Source organism: Corvus hawaiiensis, chromosome 3, assembly GCF_020740725.1.
Source record: "Corvus hawaiiensis isolate bCorHaw1 chromosome 3, bCorHaw1.pri.cur, whole genome shotgun sequence".
Classification (NCBI taxonomy): domain Eukaryota; kingdom Metazoa; phylum Chordata; class Aves; order Passeriformes; family Corvidae; genus Corvus; species Corvus hawaiiensis.
In genome coordinates this window covers 22,035,384-22,052,539 of record NC_063215.1, presented here as the reverse complement: position 1 = coordinate 22,052,539, position 17,156 = coordinate 22,035,384, and the positions used below count along the sequence as shown (strand labels likewise).

The 17,156-nt window shown below is 36.9% G+C and overlaps 1 protein-coding gene across 5 annotated transcripts in view; it reads right to left on the bottom strand.

Moving 5' to 3' along the window:
* Nucleotides 1–17,156, bottom strand: part of ARHGEF10 (Rho guanine nucleotide exchange factor 10) — a 112,287-nt gene that overhangs the window by 25,374 nt on the left and 69,757 nt on the right. For all 5 annotated transcript variants that reach the window (XM_048296439.1, XM_048296440.1, XM_048296438.1 and 2 more), the window contains 7 exons: nucleotides 11,627–11,742; nucleotides 9,906–10,033; nucleotides 9,307–9,407; nucleotides 8,280–8,401; nucleotides 4,755–4,841; nucleotides 3,206–3,429; nucleotides 1,983–2,140 (listed from right to left, as the gene is read on the bottom strand). In XM_048296439.1, the coding sequence (XP_048152396.1) occupies nucleotides 1,983–2,140; nucleotides 3,206–3,429; nucleotides 4,755–4,841; nucleotides 8,280–8,401; nucleotides 9,307–9,407; nucleotides 9,906–10,033; nucleotides 11,627–11,742 (936 nt within the window). The remainder of the gene's footprint in view (nucleotides 1–1,982; nucleotides 2,141–3,205; nucleotides 3,430–4,754; nucleotides 4,842–8,279; nucleotides 8,402–9,306; nucleotides 9,408–9,905; nucleotides 10,034–11,626; nucleotides 11,743–17,156) is intronic.

Here is a 17,156-nt window from a genome sequence, read left to right as displayed (position 1 = left end):
CAGACCAAAACCCAAGCTGAAGGGCCTGGCTGAAAAGTAACCCCCTCTCCAGAACAGAAGGCAACCCTGATGGATTGCACAAAGCTCCTCAGGGGTTGTGTTCCCCCTCCCTCCCATTTCACTGCTTGGATTCCTTTGTTTGGTAAATAGGTCAGTGCTCATAAAAACACCCCTCCAGGGCTGACTGCCTCACATAACCACAGCAGCCAACTACAAGGAAGATGGATGCTAACACGGGAGCAGCTGAATCACACAACTTCCATGAGGCATGGAGAACTGAAATAAGCCACACTGACCAAGCAGTAAGGAGAGGGACTACAAGACTAACTGACAAGAGTCAGAAAAATATCATTATTTCCCATCTCAAAGCTCCAGTGATCATGACCCAGAGTCTGACAAGCTCTATGAACATCTCACTGCCCAAAACCAGTGTCTTCAGAAGAAGATAAACAGGGGATGGTTAATGCCACAACCTCCACCTCATAACCAGACTGTAATGCAGTCTGGTTAACAGCTCTGGCCCATCTTTAACATTCTCTGTAGATATGCAACCCATGAATCCTTTCTTAGCAATACTGCCAAGGATGTCAGTTGTGTTTTTGAAGTGGTCTTTTCTGGAAGAAGTTGAGTGATGGTAATTGCAGTCTTTTTAAAACAGCTTAAATACACCAACACCATTCAGAGAAGACGACAGATTCACTTTAATACCCCTCCCAGATACATAGAGAAACTGAAACGCCAAAAATGTTATGAATCTAAGATCAAGATCTCGCTCCTGTGCCTCAAAAGCAAAGAAAAAAGATGCCATTCAGTGGTTAAAAAAAAAGAAATTTAAAGGAAACTGAAATCTAATGTCTGGCTTCGGATCAGAGACAACAGCTCAGCAGGAAACCTACTCAGCTGAAGATGACAACTGGACAAAGGAAGTCTCTTTCCCAACACATTTTCCCAGATCCTTTGTTGCTTGGGGGGGAAAAAAAAACATCCTGTACCTTTCTCAAACAAAGTCTCTATATGATCTAACAGTGGACATATAATTTGTTCCAAGATTACAGATATTGACTTTGGTTCCTCAGTTAGAAACTGGTAGGATTTAGAAGCCAAGGTACAGTGCCACACAAATGCAGCTGAAATTTTCACAGGGTGCACTCATTAGAGAAACATGACAACCATCATTACTGCAGCTCACACAAATAAGGCAGATCTCTGCTGGCTCTGTACTTCGCAAGGTTAGGAGTCTCTGTGCTAACATTCCACTTAAAACATTTAAACCTTGAGCAAAGCCTCACTGATTTTGAACTGAATCACTAAATATGTGTGCAATATTGCAGGGAAGTTAGTGAGATGTACTGAAATATACAGACAAGCATCCAAACCAGCTCTGGAAAAGACAGTTGTGGGTCAGAAGAATTGCCTGGGATTCTCCTTTATTCAAATTATTTTAGCCAATTATTTAGCTAGATACAAAACAACCATCTGTGATGCTAATAGAAGAAGGAGGCCTACCATGACATACAGGAACTGCACACATAGGAAAGACTTATCCCATCTGTACAGTAAAAATGGGGTTATTTTAAATGAGATATACAGAAATCTCTACCAATAGGGGATTTCTGTGTTTCATAAACACCAACACTGGGTAGTTGAGAGGAATTAGCACTGTGCTGTGTAAAATACTGTGTACTGCTGTTGCTGTTAGCACATAAATTTCTGGACTCTTGCAACACTGAAGACGTCTGGGTTTAAGCTAAAGGGGAAAATTCAGTTTTCATATGCACGTATGGTGAAAGTGGGAACACTATCAAAGTTCCAACTATCCTTCAAAAAGAGACAAGTCTCTTCAGACATACCGGAAAGAGTACTAACCCTAGTTCAGCAGTTTTACAAAGAATTTTTGGAAAATACAGTAGTGGAAAATTACTTCTGCCAAAATACACTGACATGTGAGTTCCTCAGGATGCCATCAAATCATATCACTATACCTTCTGTTTTTGTGTAGATTGAGATGTTTCCATTTACCAAGCCAGCAAACAAGTATTGAGACATATATGTTAAGCTCATAACCGTTGATTTTTCAGGAGTGAAGAAGTGTTGAAGTCGAATTTTCTTTGAGCCTTGGCAACTTTTGTAAATAGAAATGCTATAGAAAGAAGCAAGAAAAAACAGACCTGTGAAATGCTTTATATAGTTCTTATTAGAATATGCAAAACACAAGTTTAGAATAAAATATTGAGGGGAAGAGGATTTTCTCCTTCAATTCCTTACACTCCAGAATGTCTGCATAGACAACTTGCAATTACTTAACATTGACATATGACAACACATTCATATTATCTTGTCTGCAGAAACAGTTCTTCAAAAAAAGATACATAATAAAAATTCTGCTTGAAGTCCTTATTATGAGTCTATCTAAAACTTTTCTAAGTTTAAAAAAATAAATTTGTTACCTGGAGAGCTAGGGAAAAGAAAAACTCACTACCAGATGTCACCTACACTTAAAATTTTCACGATTCCTATTGATTGTTACCATGGATATGTTAAGAATATTATTAAGTCTGGAATTAAATTAAATTAAAGTTTTCTAGAAATAGCATTTTCCTTGGAGAATTTTGTTCTCCTTCATTTATACTGCTTAGAAACACCTTCAAAAATCACATGTAGTAACACACTTATGGCCTCACTAACTATAACAAGATCTGTTTGGTTACTGGCCTCTAAGTTTAGAACATGTAGTCTTGTTCTTTGATATAAATCAAGTGATGGCTCAGTAGGCCACCAGTTCAAAAAGAGCAAAGTAATTCATGCCAATAGTAAACAGCAATATTATTTATTCATGTGACAAATCCTGCATAATATGACAGGGCAAAGATTCCTCTTTGCCATTCTGAAAATTTTCCAATACCTGAAGATTATGTTGTAATGTTACAAAAGTAGTATTTTTATTTTTCAGGTATGATGAACTAATCCACTTTCATCAAAAAGATGCACTGCTTTAATTTCAATTACCACATGGTGTAATTTTAAATAATGTGGAGTGCATTTTTTCCTTGATTTAAGTGGAAAGGATACATTGAGGTCACTGGGATAATACTTGGATACTTTTTTAAAAAGTAAACATTTTCTTGGAAGTATCTCACACAATTTTGCTATAGCATAGCCAACTTAATCAATTAATCATAGACATTACACCAAAACCAAGAATCACCTTCCTTCTTCCATGCCAAGGCAAATAGTAGGCACATTAGAAGTTTTTGCAAGAACACTTTCAGAGTCTGGAGCTTTGTTTTGCTCTTTCAGCTTCTCCTCCTCTGGTATGTAGACCATGCAGAGAATCCGTGATTCCACATTGAAGCACTCAATAACCTTGGGGCTGGAGCTTTGAAATGAGACTATTGCAATCTGCCCCATCTGATTAGTACAACTGCCAATCTGAATTGGAAAAAGGAAAATAAAAAGAAAAAAAAAACAGACCATGACTGATACCTGTCTCCAGGAAGATCAGGATGTACAAGAAGGAATGACTGGAATTTTAACTGAAGAGTACATCTCTAGTTATATGTACAAATATGAATTTTCATGCATTAAGACATAAGAGAATAATTCAGCACAAATACAGGATATGTCAAAACATTATATATACAAACTTGCCTAGTACACTCGCAGAACTAATTATTTTTTTAAAGCAGGAATAATATTATGGCCTATTCTGATATCTGACTCAAATGTATACACATTACATAATGCAATTACTGTAAGTAACTGTGCAACATGCTATTTTAATACCTGGTGTTCTAAATTGTCTGTTTCTTTTTAAACAGGTAATATAGGTGAGGCCTGTCCTTTGCACAGTAACTGGTCTACAAAGAAATGCCCTGTTGCAAAAGAAAGAGTCTTGTAAACTTGCTGATACAGTATCCCAAATTTCCCCCGATCCAGAACTAAGTATCATCATGTCCACAAACTTGAACACTTTAGGAATCAGGGAGAAGTAAAAAAAATTAAAACAAAAAATCTACCCAAGCACAGTATACATTTTTGTATAGTAACTCCTTCTGTTTATATGAAATAAAATACTAAAGAGAAAGAAAGAATATTTTGTAGCAGTAGAAAGATTTAATTTGCATGTTTTTGCAATGACTGTTTACAAATGGCAAAGACAAAAGGAAATTATATGGGTGTCCTTGAAAAAGACCACTAAGAAAAGCTATTTCTAACTTTTAATTCACAAGGGTTCCCTTAAAATTTCAGGATTATAGTAACTAGAAAAGCTCCTGAAATCAGTAGCTTCCCTTTTGTTTTTTTAAGAACAACTACTATCCACCTCATTTTTTTTGCCAGAATATCAGCATATCTGGGGTCATAGCAATATGCAGAGTAGGTTTTTTTACTATACAGATTCAAACAGATTACTTGTGGCTAAAACATTCTTAAAGTATGAAAACAGACAGTAGGACAGTGTAAGCTCATATGTGTTTTAGCAGCAATTGTTACAAATTAGCACATAACTCCCTTCTGAATGTGCTCAGCACTTTGGAATTCATTCTGTGCTGCACAAATCACACACACTTAACTGACACCCTACAGAGACCAGCAAGATCACATGGACAATTACTAGCTAACCTTTTATCCTTAAACAAACAAAGAGAAAAAAACAACCCAACATTTATTTAATGTCTACATGTTGCCGAGAGTCACAAAAAGCAATGGAAAGAAACAGGAGACAACCACTTTCATATTTTAAAGATTACACTTACCCAAAGAAAACCATGTTCTGCAGCACAGGAATCTGACTCTGTTTCTCCGGCAAGGTATGGCTCAGGATTATAAGCAGCACATTCAATCTTCAAAGAGTGGAAAGAGAGCTGTTAGTACATTAAAAAAGTATGCCTGTTTCTGTCTATTTTAGTTTGTAATTAACTAAAGCACTTAAGGATATCAAAGAATCTCATAAGGCAAGGAGTCAGTTTAGTTCATCCAGCTTCCCATGGCAGCATCAGCTGCCCAGGTACTGCTCCTGACACATTTCTTATCTACCCCTACAGACGTTCAAGGCCAAAGACTACAAATTCTCTTTTGCTGATCTGCTCAAATGCTTCATGACTTCTACTAAGTTTCTGTAAGTCCCCAACCTGATGCCATCCTTGATGCAATCATTAGCCTCTTACCTCTCACCTCAGACACCAGGTACTTCTCTTTCTATGCGGTGTCCTTTTACATGTAAGGCTGATATATGTCATGACCCTGCCTGAGACTCCTCTTCATTAGGCTAAATTAACATTATCACTTAATTACATATAATTTTTTTAAACAATTGATTTTTCAAACTTTTGTTTTTGAACTTATTATTGTCACTTTTTCAACTGACATCCCTCCAGCAGATGTATCAACCTCATATGTATATTTGAGAGTGCAGTTTTCTCACCTGAACACACTATTCTAGCAGAGCTGGTAGCAGCACTACACTTACCTCTTCAGAAGCCTGTGTCTACAGATCTCATTCATTACTGCTCTTTGTAACAATATTACATCCCTAAGCAATCCTTACTTTGCTGGTCTATTAAAAATTACTTTAACAGACTACTAAATCACCTCTTCAATCTGTATTTATGAAACTCCTAATTTCTCCCTGAGCATACCATATCTCTGTCCTGATTGTCATCCTTTTTATTTTTCTTCCTGCCCCCCCCCGCCAAATTATTTCTCCAGGTGCCTTAGTCATTTTGAATGCTAATACCATCATCTTGCAGACCTTGACTCCTTCCCAATCTCATGTCATCATGTTACTGTCAGTAAATCAATAACAATACTCATGATTCTATCATGCAGCCCATTTAAAATAAAACCTGAAAGCAGTAACAGATTCAAGATCTATATTTAAGTCCAGGCCAACTTTGAAGATCATTCAAGCATCAAGGATTGGAAAAAAACATTTTTATGACCAGTCATGGATTTCTAATTTCCCTAATATCCACGGCAGTTTCCTAAAGCTTATGTAAACACTTCAAAATATTGAAAAGCAATCATAACCGTGTAGAGAATAAAAAGGTTTCTAATGAGGTGTGATACTACATTTTTACACAAGATTCTCTATAATTCAAACTAATGTTCTCGTCTTGGACATCAATGTCCTTGTGATTATATTGTAGTACGAGAGACAACTCTGTTAGTATTAACTTAGACAGCTTCCCCCATAGCCTGGCAACATCAGTGAACAATTCCTCCCAACAGTGAACAATTAAGGAAGAAAAACCCCACACCAAAAAGAAACAAGTAGGCAAAAGTTAGAGTTCTAAATTCCAGGTTTACTTAATTTTCCAAAGTGCAAAGACTTTTACAAATCTCCTTGAAGCCAACAGGCATCATGAAGTGATTTGCCTTAGTAGAAAACACATTATTTATTCAGCTAAGCAATTCACTATATACAGATAAAAAATTGAAATTAATAGATGAGAAAAAGAGGAAAAAAAAAAGGAGCTATCCATGACAGTCTTAGCATGTCTCATTTAACACATGATTACACAGTACAAACCACAATTACTTGTGGCAATTTACAGTAGCTGTGACAATGAAATATATCACTAGTGAAAAATAAGACAGTCTGCATGCTGGATATTTCCCAGGCTCCTTGCTACACCTCTGCCTCACTTTGCATCTTAGTCAAAAATGATGATTTTTGCCATAGTTAAACCCTGGTATTTTAGCTCTCAATCTTGACAGAAGCCCGGGATGTAAACTTGCTCTGATGGCTCCCTACACAACTGGGCACCCAGGGCAGCACCCAGAGAGCCAACAAACAGGATTAGCCAAGCAAAGGTTCTCTTCCCACCCTGAGCTGTGGCCTGAGACCCAAACTGCAGCTGAGGCTGCAGAAAACCACCAGTAATACTTAAGTAATATTTTCTAGTAATATCAAGGACTTGGGAGAACCAGGCATGACACCTGGCCTCACATTACTTTAGGAGCTGCAAAACTGGCAAAGTTAGCCCAGGGCTCAGGCAAATACTGTCACACACTGTGCTTTCCTGAGGTGACCAAGGCAAAGATATCACCCAACTATATGGGTGACAGACTTCCCTTTCCTTTCAAAACAAGAAGACTCTATTCTAACTTGATTAGAAGAGTTGAGCCTGGGCCTTCACGGATCCTGGCATGCATTTTCAGGACTTACAAATGTCTAGGCTCTAACGAAACACATACATCATTTAAGTTTGTGAAAAAAAATTAAATTAGCTGGTTGTTTCACCAGTGGTGACTTTAGAAAGTAGTCAGTACAGAAAAAGCTGTTTAATAAGACAAGCACGACTATGGTTGTATGGGAAATCAAGAGAGTTTCAGTAGACTTTGGCTGCTCTGAAAACCAGTATCACAGGAATAGATTGTCTTGGCACCATTACACATTTTTACTGTGTTTTGAATCACCAGTTATTTTTCCCCAACATCCAGGCCTGTATACTCACATGTGGAGGGAAGCTCAGCAGCCTGTGTAGGCTGTTCTAGCAATGAAGGCCTGCAGACTCACCTCTTAAAGCAGCACCCATCCAATGACGTTAACTTAACATTGGGATTCTATCCATACATACACAATTTTATTTCCATTACTGTTTTTGCACAAGACTTACTGACTGACGGTCAATAAGAAATCCTGTTGATACACAGAAAAAATAGCATCCAGCACTCTTCCCTTCCGTTTGGTTTGGTGTTGCACTTATTTTCATTATTAAAGTCAGTGGTCAACAGGACTTCAAACTGACACATTACTTTAGGAAATGAACCATTAAGAAAATATCTATGTCATTGTTTGGAATATGACATTTTACATAAGATCCCATAAAACGTAATTTTTAAAAAAAATTTTAAAATATTGTTCTCTGTGGACTAATAAAGATCAGAAATTTGAGAAGGATTTAACATAGCTACACCAGGGAAAGACAGCTTTCATGGAGACCAGATTCCTGCCCTTTGTAAGCTTTAGGTCATTTCTAAGCCCCAAACAGACACTTGGAAATCTCACTTCTGTTTATACTGAGTGATTCACATACATATGAAAGTGAATGTCATACTATGTAAAAATAAACACTATGCTTAGTGCCTCAAAGACTGTAGCATTTTGCATTCCCATGACTCTTCTGGACCTTTAATTACTAATGATCGAAAACCAAGATAGCAACTCAAGAGAACTAACAGATGTGAACTAATAGATGTATTTACAATGCGGTATTCTTTAGAAATTATATCACACAAAAACACTAATTGTAATCTCATATCAAAATTCTGTTCACCTTAAATTCTTGTTGCTTGGCCATCATCACTGGCATGTGTCTAACAAGCAGAGGATGTTTCTCCTTTTTGATTTGATTCCCATCATCTTCTATGCAGAACCAACCTAACAGATTATCCTCCACTGTAATGGAAAGAACAATAAACACTCCACAATCCTTTCACACCTCTCTCCACAGGAGCAGAAAAGAATTCTGTTAGGACTAGTCAATACAGATCAGACTGTTCTTATGCCATAGGTGCATAAATGACAACATAAAACTGTGAGCAAAAATTCAACTGAGTAGATTATATACATACAGATGATGCAAAAAAAGAACACCTTACATTAACAAAATGTTAAGGATAGTCTCTTAACGATCTTGTAAATTGAATATTGAAAGAGGAAAAGACACATCAAACCTTTCCTCAGGCTCTAGGGAATCTGTTTGTTGAACAGCATTTCTCTGCCTGTTTAAGTAACATCACTACCAACTGCTAGTTATCACAGTTTTAAGGATCCTCCTCCTGGAATGATGGAAACATCCATTCTCTCTTCTCTTTTGTTACTTTGCTTGTCTTCAGTGAGGCATCACAAAAGGACTCTATTTTGACCATGTGCTGGTGAAACTTGCTTTCAGGCAAGTTAAAATTTCTCAACTTAGGTATTGAAAAGTCTAAGTGTCTTTGGAAACCTATACCTCTGTGCAAGCACAGGTGACTAATAACATGACATGACAGCATATTTTTTATTGCTCTAACTTAGATCAGGTTTGTGTTGATTTAGATGCAACAATTAGTAATGAATACCAGACTTCATTAAAATACTGAAGAAAATATATTCCTTCATAATAAACACCATGTTTTATCTACAATGTTATTACAGCGATACACAATCATTACTATTTACTGTATTGCAATTTTAAACATCTGCAGACAAATTTTCACCAAAAAAGAAAAATCATTCTCCAAAAAATAAAAATAAAAAAATTACACTGTACACTGAGAGCTATTTTAACTCATTAGGAAATTTGAGTAAATAGGAATTACCAAGGGCCAGTTTGGCCATTTGTAAATTGTTGATCCAAGACTGTTTGATGGCAGGGGTAAATGTATTGAACACAGCTGTAAAGAAAGTTGGCCGCCCAGACCTGCAAAACAAGGGGGAAAAAAAAAAAAGCCACTATAAATGCATTGTGTATGAATACAGCCATGGCTATAAATGTTGAGTGAGATGAAATTCCATTATTTTCTAATGCTTCGACAAAGACTAAGCTCTGATTTCAGTGTGCAGGCTATGATACACCGTATGTCCATCTTCCTACACTTCACATAACATGAAATGTTATGAGAGGAACACCCTCACTGGTGAAGGAATACACCAGTGACTGCTCCCTATCAGCTGTCACTACCACAGTTCCTCTCTTGCTTCTTGCACCCAGAACGTTTGGCTGAGGAACAGGAGAAAAGCTACAGTGCTGCTCTGGAACATTAAAGCTCCCAGCATTGTGGCATAAGAGCAAAACTCAGGGGCTTACCACGGAGACAGAAGTGAGGGAAGAGCTACAGATTCCCAAATCCTCCCTTGTACATCTATACCTAATATATAAACTAATTTAGAAAGTTTTGTAATCAAGATTTCTACTGACTTATCCTGTTTTCCCGGGAGTTGCAGCTGAATTCTACAGCGATCTGCTGCTCTGATTTCATCTTCTTTTTTCAAAATCAGTTTTTGTAAACCTGAGGTCCAGTCATGGGCTACAGATTGGTTCAAGTTCTGAAAAATTAAAAAAAAATAAGATTCCACAGCAGCCTACCAGCCTGTTGCAAACAGGATAATTAGGTGACCTGCATATAACAAACAATGACACATGGGCTTCCATTAGACCACATTTTAATCATGGACAATTTAGCTATATTTGTAAACACATTTCAGAAAAATCTGTAAAACATTTGCTAATGTATTTTATCTGAAGATTTAATCTCCCATTGCTCAGTTTGATGATACACAAATGACATTCCCAAGCATCTGTCAAATTAAAAAATGTAAATTTGTGTCAGGTGTATGCACAAACCTTTTACTTTATTCCACCATCCACAAATTCTGCTTCTAAAGAAGATCTTGTGAAAACATCTACAAATCATACTGAAAATATGCTTTTGTTCAAATCTTTGAGTCAAAATGTTTACAAAGCCATCATGAAAGATGTATGGTCTAAATCTGTTTAAGATGCTGAAACAATAACTCACTGCAAGGTGAGTGCTCTGTTGCAGAGAGTAAAAGCACACCTGGATGATACAAAGCATCAAGACTAACAAGCTGGCAGAAGTAAACAAACTTTCCACCATCAGGATTCCATGACAACTTAAGTGTTTTTCAAAAATAAAGAAGCTGACCTCATTTCTCAACTAAATTCTTGTAATTCTGTTACACACATCTACTTGGAAACAATGACTGAATTTTAAGTTTTCAAAGCATAGTTGGCTCTGACTGCCAGTGCAGGAAGAAAGGTTTTGTGTATATGGTAATGGGGGAATGTCTGACAGTGTATATATGCTATACATATTCCCAATTATGCAGATGAAATTCACCTTCTACTTCTCATAAAGCTTTGTCCAAAAGAACTGTTTCCATAAACTTCTTTCAGAGTACATATTTTCATAAAATGTTATGTTTTATTTAATGCCTTGTCTCTGGAGCCAAGATATGTCAAGAGAAACTCAGCTTTCATAAATTCATACATGTACACACATATTTACTACCTGTGGTGGCAAGTAAGAGTTAAAAATTACATGTAACCATATATAAAATGTATAAAAAAACCAAGCAAAAAGGTAATTGTTTGAAGTCTCAAGACTTCATTTGGTGTTAAATACTATATTTGTTAGCCAGAATATAAGCTAAATCAAAGGGATGTGAACAAAGCTAAAGCAAAACACTTTCAAAATTCTTCTGAAAATCCTTTTATATTTTTGTGATTTATACTCAGTTTTAAGTACAGTTTTTCCCCAAAAGCCAGCTTGGATGGGGATCAAGAGCTTCCTCCAAACAACCATCCTCCTACTACCATGTCTAACTGCAAGAATCCGATTTCTTAACATCAAAATGTAATTCTGTTTCCATATAAGCTTATCAGTTACTGAACAAATGCAGACACTTGTAGTACCCACCTACACTTAAAAACAATAAAGAAAAACAAGATTAGAAGGACAGCTGTAATCCATTTATAATATTTAACAGTAAATGCATTACTAGAGGTAAAAATTATTCCCCTTTTTGCACAGAGAACTATAGAATGTCTTGCACAGACCCTAGAGAGAGGCAACTATGCTACTTTACTTGAAAAATAAATCCAGCTTTGTTTATTACCTGGTAGTTTCCTTTAAGGCTGCTTATTAATTGACTAATTTGACCAAGTACATTCAAGTCATGTAAAAGGTTCTGCAGATCATGGTACAGTTGCCCTGGTCCCATATAGAGCTTGTCTAAAATGAACAAAACCATAAGGTTATACATAATAAAAAGATGCAATTATCAGTTCAACAAGGAAAGTATCACAAAGATAATATAAACATATATTACATCTGAAAATCAGCATGGTTCATTTCTACGTACATCCTCACTATTTCACTTTGTTGCTCCAGCTACTTCTAATGTCCCTGCAGACAGATAATTGTGACAGGCACCCCAGGAAATAGGAGTAGCATATACCACATACAACCTTCACACATACAGGCAGTACCACTGGCATTTCCTTTTAGATCATCTTATCATTGCCTTTTTAGCTACAAAAAAAGATTCAAGCTTGTTCAGCTTGTATGATGGAGAACACTATCTGCAGTTTTAATAACCCACACTAGAACTGTAACAAATATCAAAGCTTCACTGGCCCCAAAATCTCTTGCTGCCATGGAAGTTTTGTGTAGCACCAAACACAGACTTGCTGTAACACATTAATTTAAACATCTTTCCTGGAGGTTGTTTTTGGTTACATGACAAGCAAAAAAATTTATTTGTAGAATTTGCTATGATGGTTTAAAATTCAAAATTTTCTTTATTGATCATGAGACAGTTCTGGATCATATAACCATATCCTAATTACAACACAAGCCTGCAATTTCACTGAACCACTTGAAATTTTACTGTAATCATGCTTAAATCAAAAAATGATCTGCTCTAAAATCAGCAGAAAAGCTGAACAGCAGCAGAAATATTTTATGCTAATCATCAATAAGTACAAAGGTTTATAAGGGAACAGTAACTCAGAAAAACACACTAATTACTAGGATAAGGTGTCCATTTAAATGCACAAAGCTTGCAAAACCCTGCTAATATACTCTGACTACCATGATGCTAGGAGTGGAATGGCTATGTAATTCCTTTGGAAGCAACACTCACTCTCCCACAAAAAACCCACCCTGACTCATACAGAGTCAGCATGTTTCTCTTTGGCTGAATGACAGGAACAGGACTGGATTATCTTTCCAGGAAACTCCTGCAGATTCTTTAGCTCATGCAGTGTAGTATCCAAACTATGGATCCTTCATCCTTACCATTTTGGAAGCTTTGGAAACCAGTCCGTGGGCAGCAAATGCCCCTGGATCAGAAGAATTTCAATGGTGTGTTGGCAAGAGCAAGATCTAAATACAGTGCTGGCTACTGGCTCTGCAGACAGATCAGGAGCACGGACATGAGTTGTGCCACCTGCTCTGGCTGCAGGGCAGAGGGCGCTGGGCACAGCCCAGCTGCCACACACACCGCGGCCACCCCCAGTCCCTCCAGTCTGCTGCAGGGCCCGGGTATGAAACAAAACTCATCAAACCAAACACAAAGCTGTCCAAATAGCCGAAGTCAGAATAAAAGTGAAAAATAAACTCGTATGAAACAATGTTACTTAAATCATTAGTATATTTTCAGTTAGGTATCAAAATAAATATTTTCTAAAGACACTTTCCTCTTTGGAGGCATCATACAGATAGAGGCCAATGCTTTTCTTTAATGCAATTCACTATATTAAGCTGGAAGTCTGCCTTAAACCCTGAAAAGTATAAAATTTCAAGGCTCAAAGAAAATATTAATGGCTACTTTATTTCTGAATTCTCCACTTCACTGCAGGAAAATGCAACATAAACCTGAAATATTACACATTCCCATGAAATTTCAAAGTATTATCTAGCCTTTAAATCTTCTGGTGTATTGGATCAATGAAATTATTTCTGTGTGTTGCACTTGAGCACCAAACTGCACTTTACTACTGTTTACCCATCCAGATAATAAATGCAACTATCATCCTCTTCTGTGCCTGCTCTGAATGTTAATTAGAAGAACAATCTAGCCTTTTACCCTTAAAACCAACTCAGTTAGAAAAGATAATTACATTTATTGTACACCATGAAAAGAAATGACTGCAAAGTAGATCAAAGAGAAAGAATTTTGTAATTATGGTCAGTTGAGCATATCAGCAGTTTTATTTCAAAAAAAAAGAAAAAAATTAACACTTTTCTTGAACTGCAGACTCCATACTTTCATTAAGCTGTATTTTCATTTTCTTCAACCCAAATACTTGAAAAATCTATATCTGAAAAGATGTAAGCACTTCACTCCTTGTATCTGTCCTCTGCCAGCTTACACCTTTTGTCTTGCTAACATCCACAATAATTGTAATTTGTTAAGTACCTGAATCCCTTGTTCCTAGATGCATCAAATTGTTGATTTTGATGGGGCTACTTGCAAAGAAAGGAGCAGGTAGGTCAGTGTTAACATGAAATCTGGTGAAATCTAGCTAAAAGTCATGATAATGTGTCTGGCACAGTAAAGAACACAAATTATATCATTCTTGCTCCAAATTTCTCTAGCAAAAAGATAGCTTCGCAAAAAAAAAAAATTTAGACTGAACAGAAATAATTGTTTGATTAGTTGAGTTTTTAGCAGAAGTCCAGTCACCTGTCATTTTTAAACTCCATTACTAAACAAACAAACAGCTGCCCTGAAAAAATTACTACAAACATTTTTGTGGGTTTGAACCAAGAGAAAATTTACAACAATCAGGCTGTGAAAAGCTGAAAGTCTGTGAGGCTTCCCTTGTACAGGATGGATATTTTCACCCAAGCAGTTTATATTATTCCTAAATTATAAAAGCCAGGGTCACTCTTTGTAGCTTGATAAAGACAGTTACCAGACATTTTGTTTATTACTGTTTGAAGAAGAGACATTAATGCAACATAAAACAATCAGCATCCAGGCAACTCCTAGATGCTGCAGGACTTTATGCCATAGTCTTCAACTGAGGCCATAAAGCAAGCTTTAACTGCTTACACAGATGGACTTGCCCTGTGCAGTACATATATATCCACCATGCCTGATAATCCTCTTCTTGAAGCTTCAAATAATCTTACAAATATCTTTGTTCCAGCCTTGGTAATAAGGCATAAATCTTGAATTTCATTCAGTAATTGTCACCTGAGTCTCTTTTGTCTGCATCATGCATATTTTATAAGCTATTAATAAGTCAAGATAGAAAGGATGCAATATGAACGTCAAGCAAATAAACTAACCTGGCATCTGAAAGGCTGTCACACAGAAAAACCAAACAAAAGTAATTTTAGGCTCATTCATTAAAAGACCACATTCTTAGTACAGGAAAGGAAGCACAAAATAAAAACAGTAAATAATTAATGAGAGCCTGCTTCCATCCTCTGATGTTCTAGAAAAGAGAAACAGCCAATTTAAGAAGAAATTTTAATAGTCAAGAACTAGATCAATAGGCATGACTAATATCAGTCTTTCATGGAGGTCCTTAGTGGGCACAAACTGACACAGAAAAATAAGGCTTCAGAGATCAATAATGATGTAGATTCATCAGGAGTGAGTTCTCCAAAAACTGATCACTTGGATTGTGTCTGGATAATGGGTTACAAGTTATAGCAACTTCATCTCTGAACTGGGTCCTGTAAGGGTTACTCACAATGTCATTTAAAGTAGAATTGGCTTCTCAGTGGTTAACCAAACATTGACTACCAGTTGATCCTGAGAATCATCTGATGGAAGGTTTTTCTTGAGTGGAGGAGGTGGGGGAGAACACTACTCTGTTCATCAGATGTTTCCCATCTCACAGCCACAGACTGCCTGCTTCAGCCCACACATGTTCCTTGACCATTCAATTGCTGGCTATTTTGGGGTGAGTGTTCACTCTTTCTTTTATCCATAGAGAGTGCACTGAAAAACTCTTGGCTTCACTCCAAAGCAGATACATGGTCGGCTTCCTTTGTACTGTGAAACGTTTCACAAATGATAAAGCCATTCCCTTCTCATGTCTAAGACACTCTTGCTAATTATCAAGCTCGAAACCAACTTATTTTTCCTATGGGGAAAAAAAACCTTCATTGTTTTACAGAAGGCTCTCCCCAGCTCTACACATCCTACGTGCTACAGTGTGCCTGGGCAGGAGAGAAGGCAGCATGCTGTAACCAATAACCACATATGTGGCTTCAAAGGCAACTTTTTTGCATTCCACCTACAGATCAAGGGTGAAATCTTGGCCACATGTAAGCTAGCAAAAATTTTTTTTCATCAACTCCTTTGTTGCTAAGATTTTACCAGAGGAATTCATGCCTCCCTGCAACAGGCAGGTTTACTGCCAACAACCAGTAATTCATGCAAAATACCCAATTCCTTGCTCAGCATTAAAATGAAATACATTCAAAGTTAAAAAAGAAAGCAAAACCACAACTTGGGAAGAAAGGAGGTTAAAGTTTAAATTTATTTTGCTGCTAAGTAAAATTGTGGACAAGATTCTGCTTTCTGTAACAATTTCTTCTTAGGCCAAGATACATTTGAGTATAATACTAAACATTAATTTTGCCTGCTTGTTTCCCAGTGTTACTCTCAGCACCAAATTCATCAGTTTTGCCTGGTTTGAAGCAATTTTTATAATTGAAACAGAAGCAATTTTAGCCGATTTATACCCAGGCATTTTCAAAGCCTGCAGGAAACTCCCTGGGTGTGGTTAAAGTCAGTTTAACTTGGTTCAGGCAAAAGTAGAATTTGGAAGGTTGTGAATAAATATACATATGCAAGATAGGTGTCTGTGTGCTTGTGCCAGTGCTTCTGCCAGAGGGGGAGGATTCCCACCTCTGGCAGAAGGCTGAATTGCTGGGGAGCACAGCCAGCAGCCACAGCTCTCTCTGCCTGCACAGCAGCAGCTGCATTAATAGATGCTGGCACAGCAGCTGCACCTTTGGGATTGTTGTCCATCTGGGTCCCCTAAATTTTCAATTTTCATGGGCACTTCAAGCATATTGGTTATTATAACCCTGAACTGATCACACCCTATTCTTCCTTTCTATGAATTACAAAGGGACACATTTCTTATCCATGGTGATTTGTTACCTGTAGACATTTTCTACTAGCTCTTCCTGTGTGTTCTGATTCCCATTTGTGAATTACTATTTTATCACAGATTTATGCTACTAAACAAGACAGAGTAGATGCAATCACCCTTAATTTAAAAATCTATTGCTGGGCAAGCAAACATAATGGCTCAGCTGGTCCCTTCCCATACTAAACTCCTGTTTATTATCAATTAGAAGGATTTTCTTCAAGTAATACTACATAAATCCAAATGTCACACAAATGAAATAAAAGCCTCAATTAATATACTCTTAATATTGCAACTATTTTTGCAAACATTTCTGTTTTGTCCATCATGTTGAAACGAAATACTGTTAATAGGCAGATTGCTGGGTGCCTCTTTTACTGCAAAGTAACTTATATTGACAACATCTGCCTTGAGTATAATCATAGAAATGACCTTTTCTCCACATAGTTCAAAACCACAATACATCAATATAAATTGCTTTCAGAAAAGCTATATTGAAATGAAGTGAAAACTGATGCATCA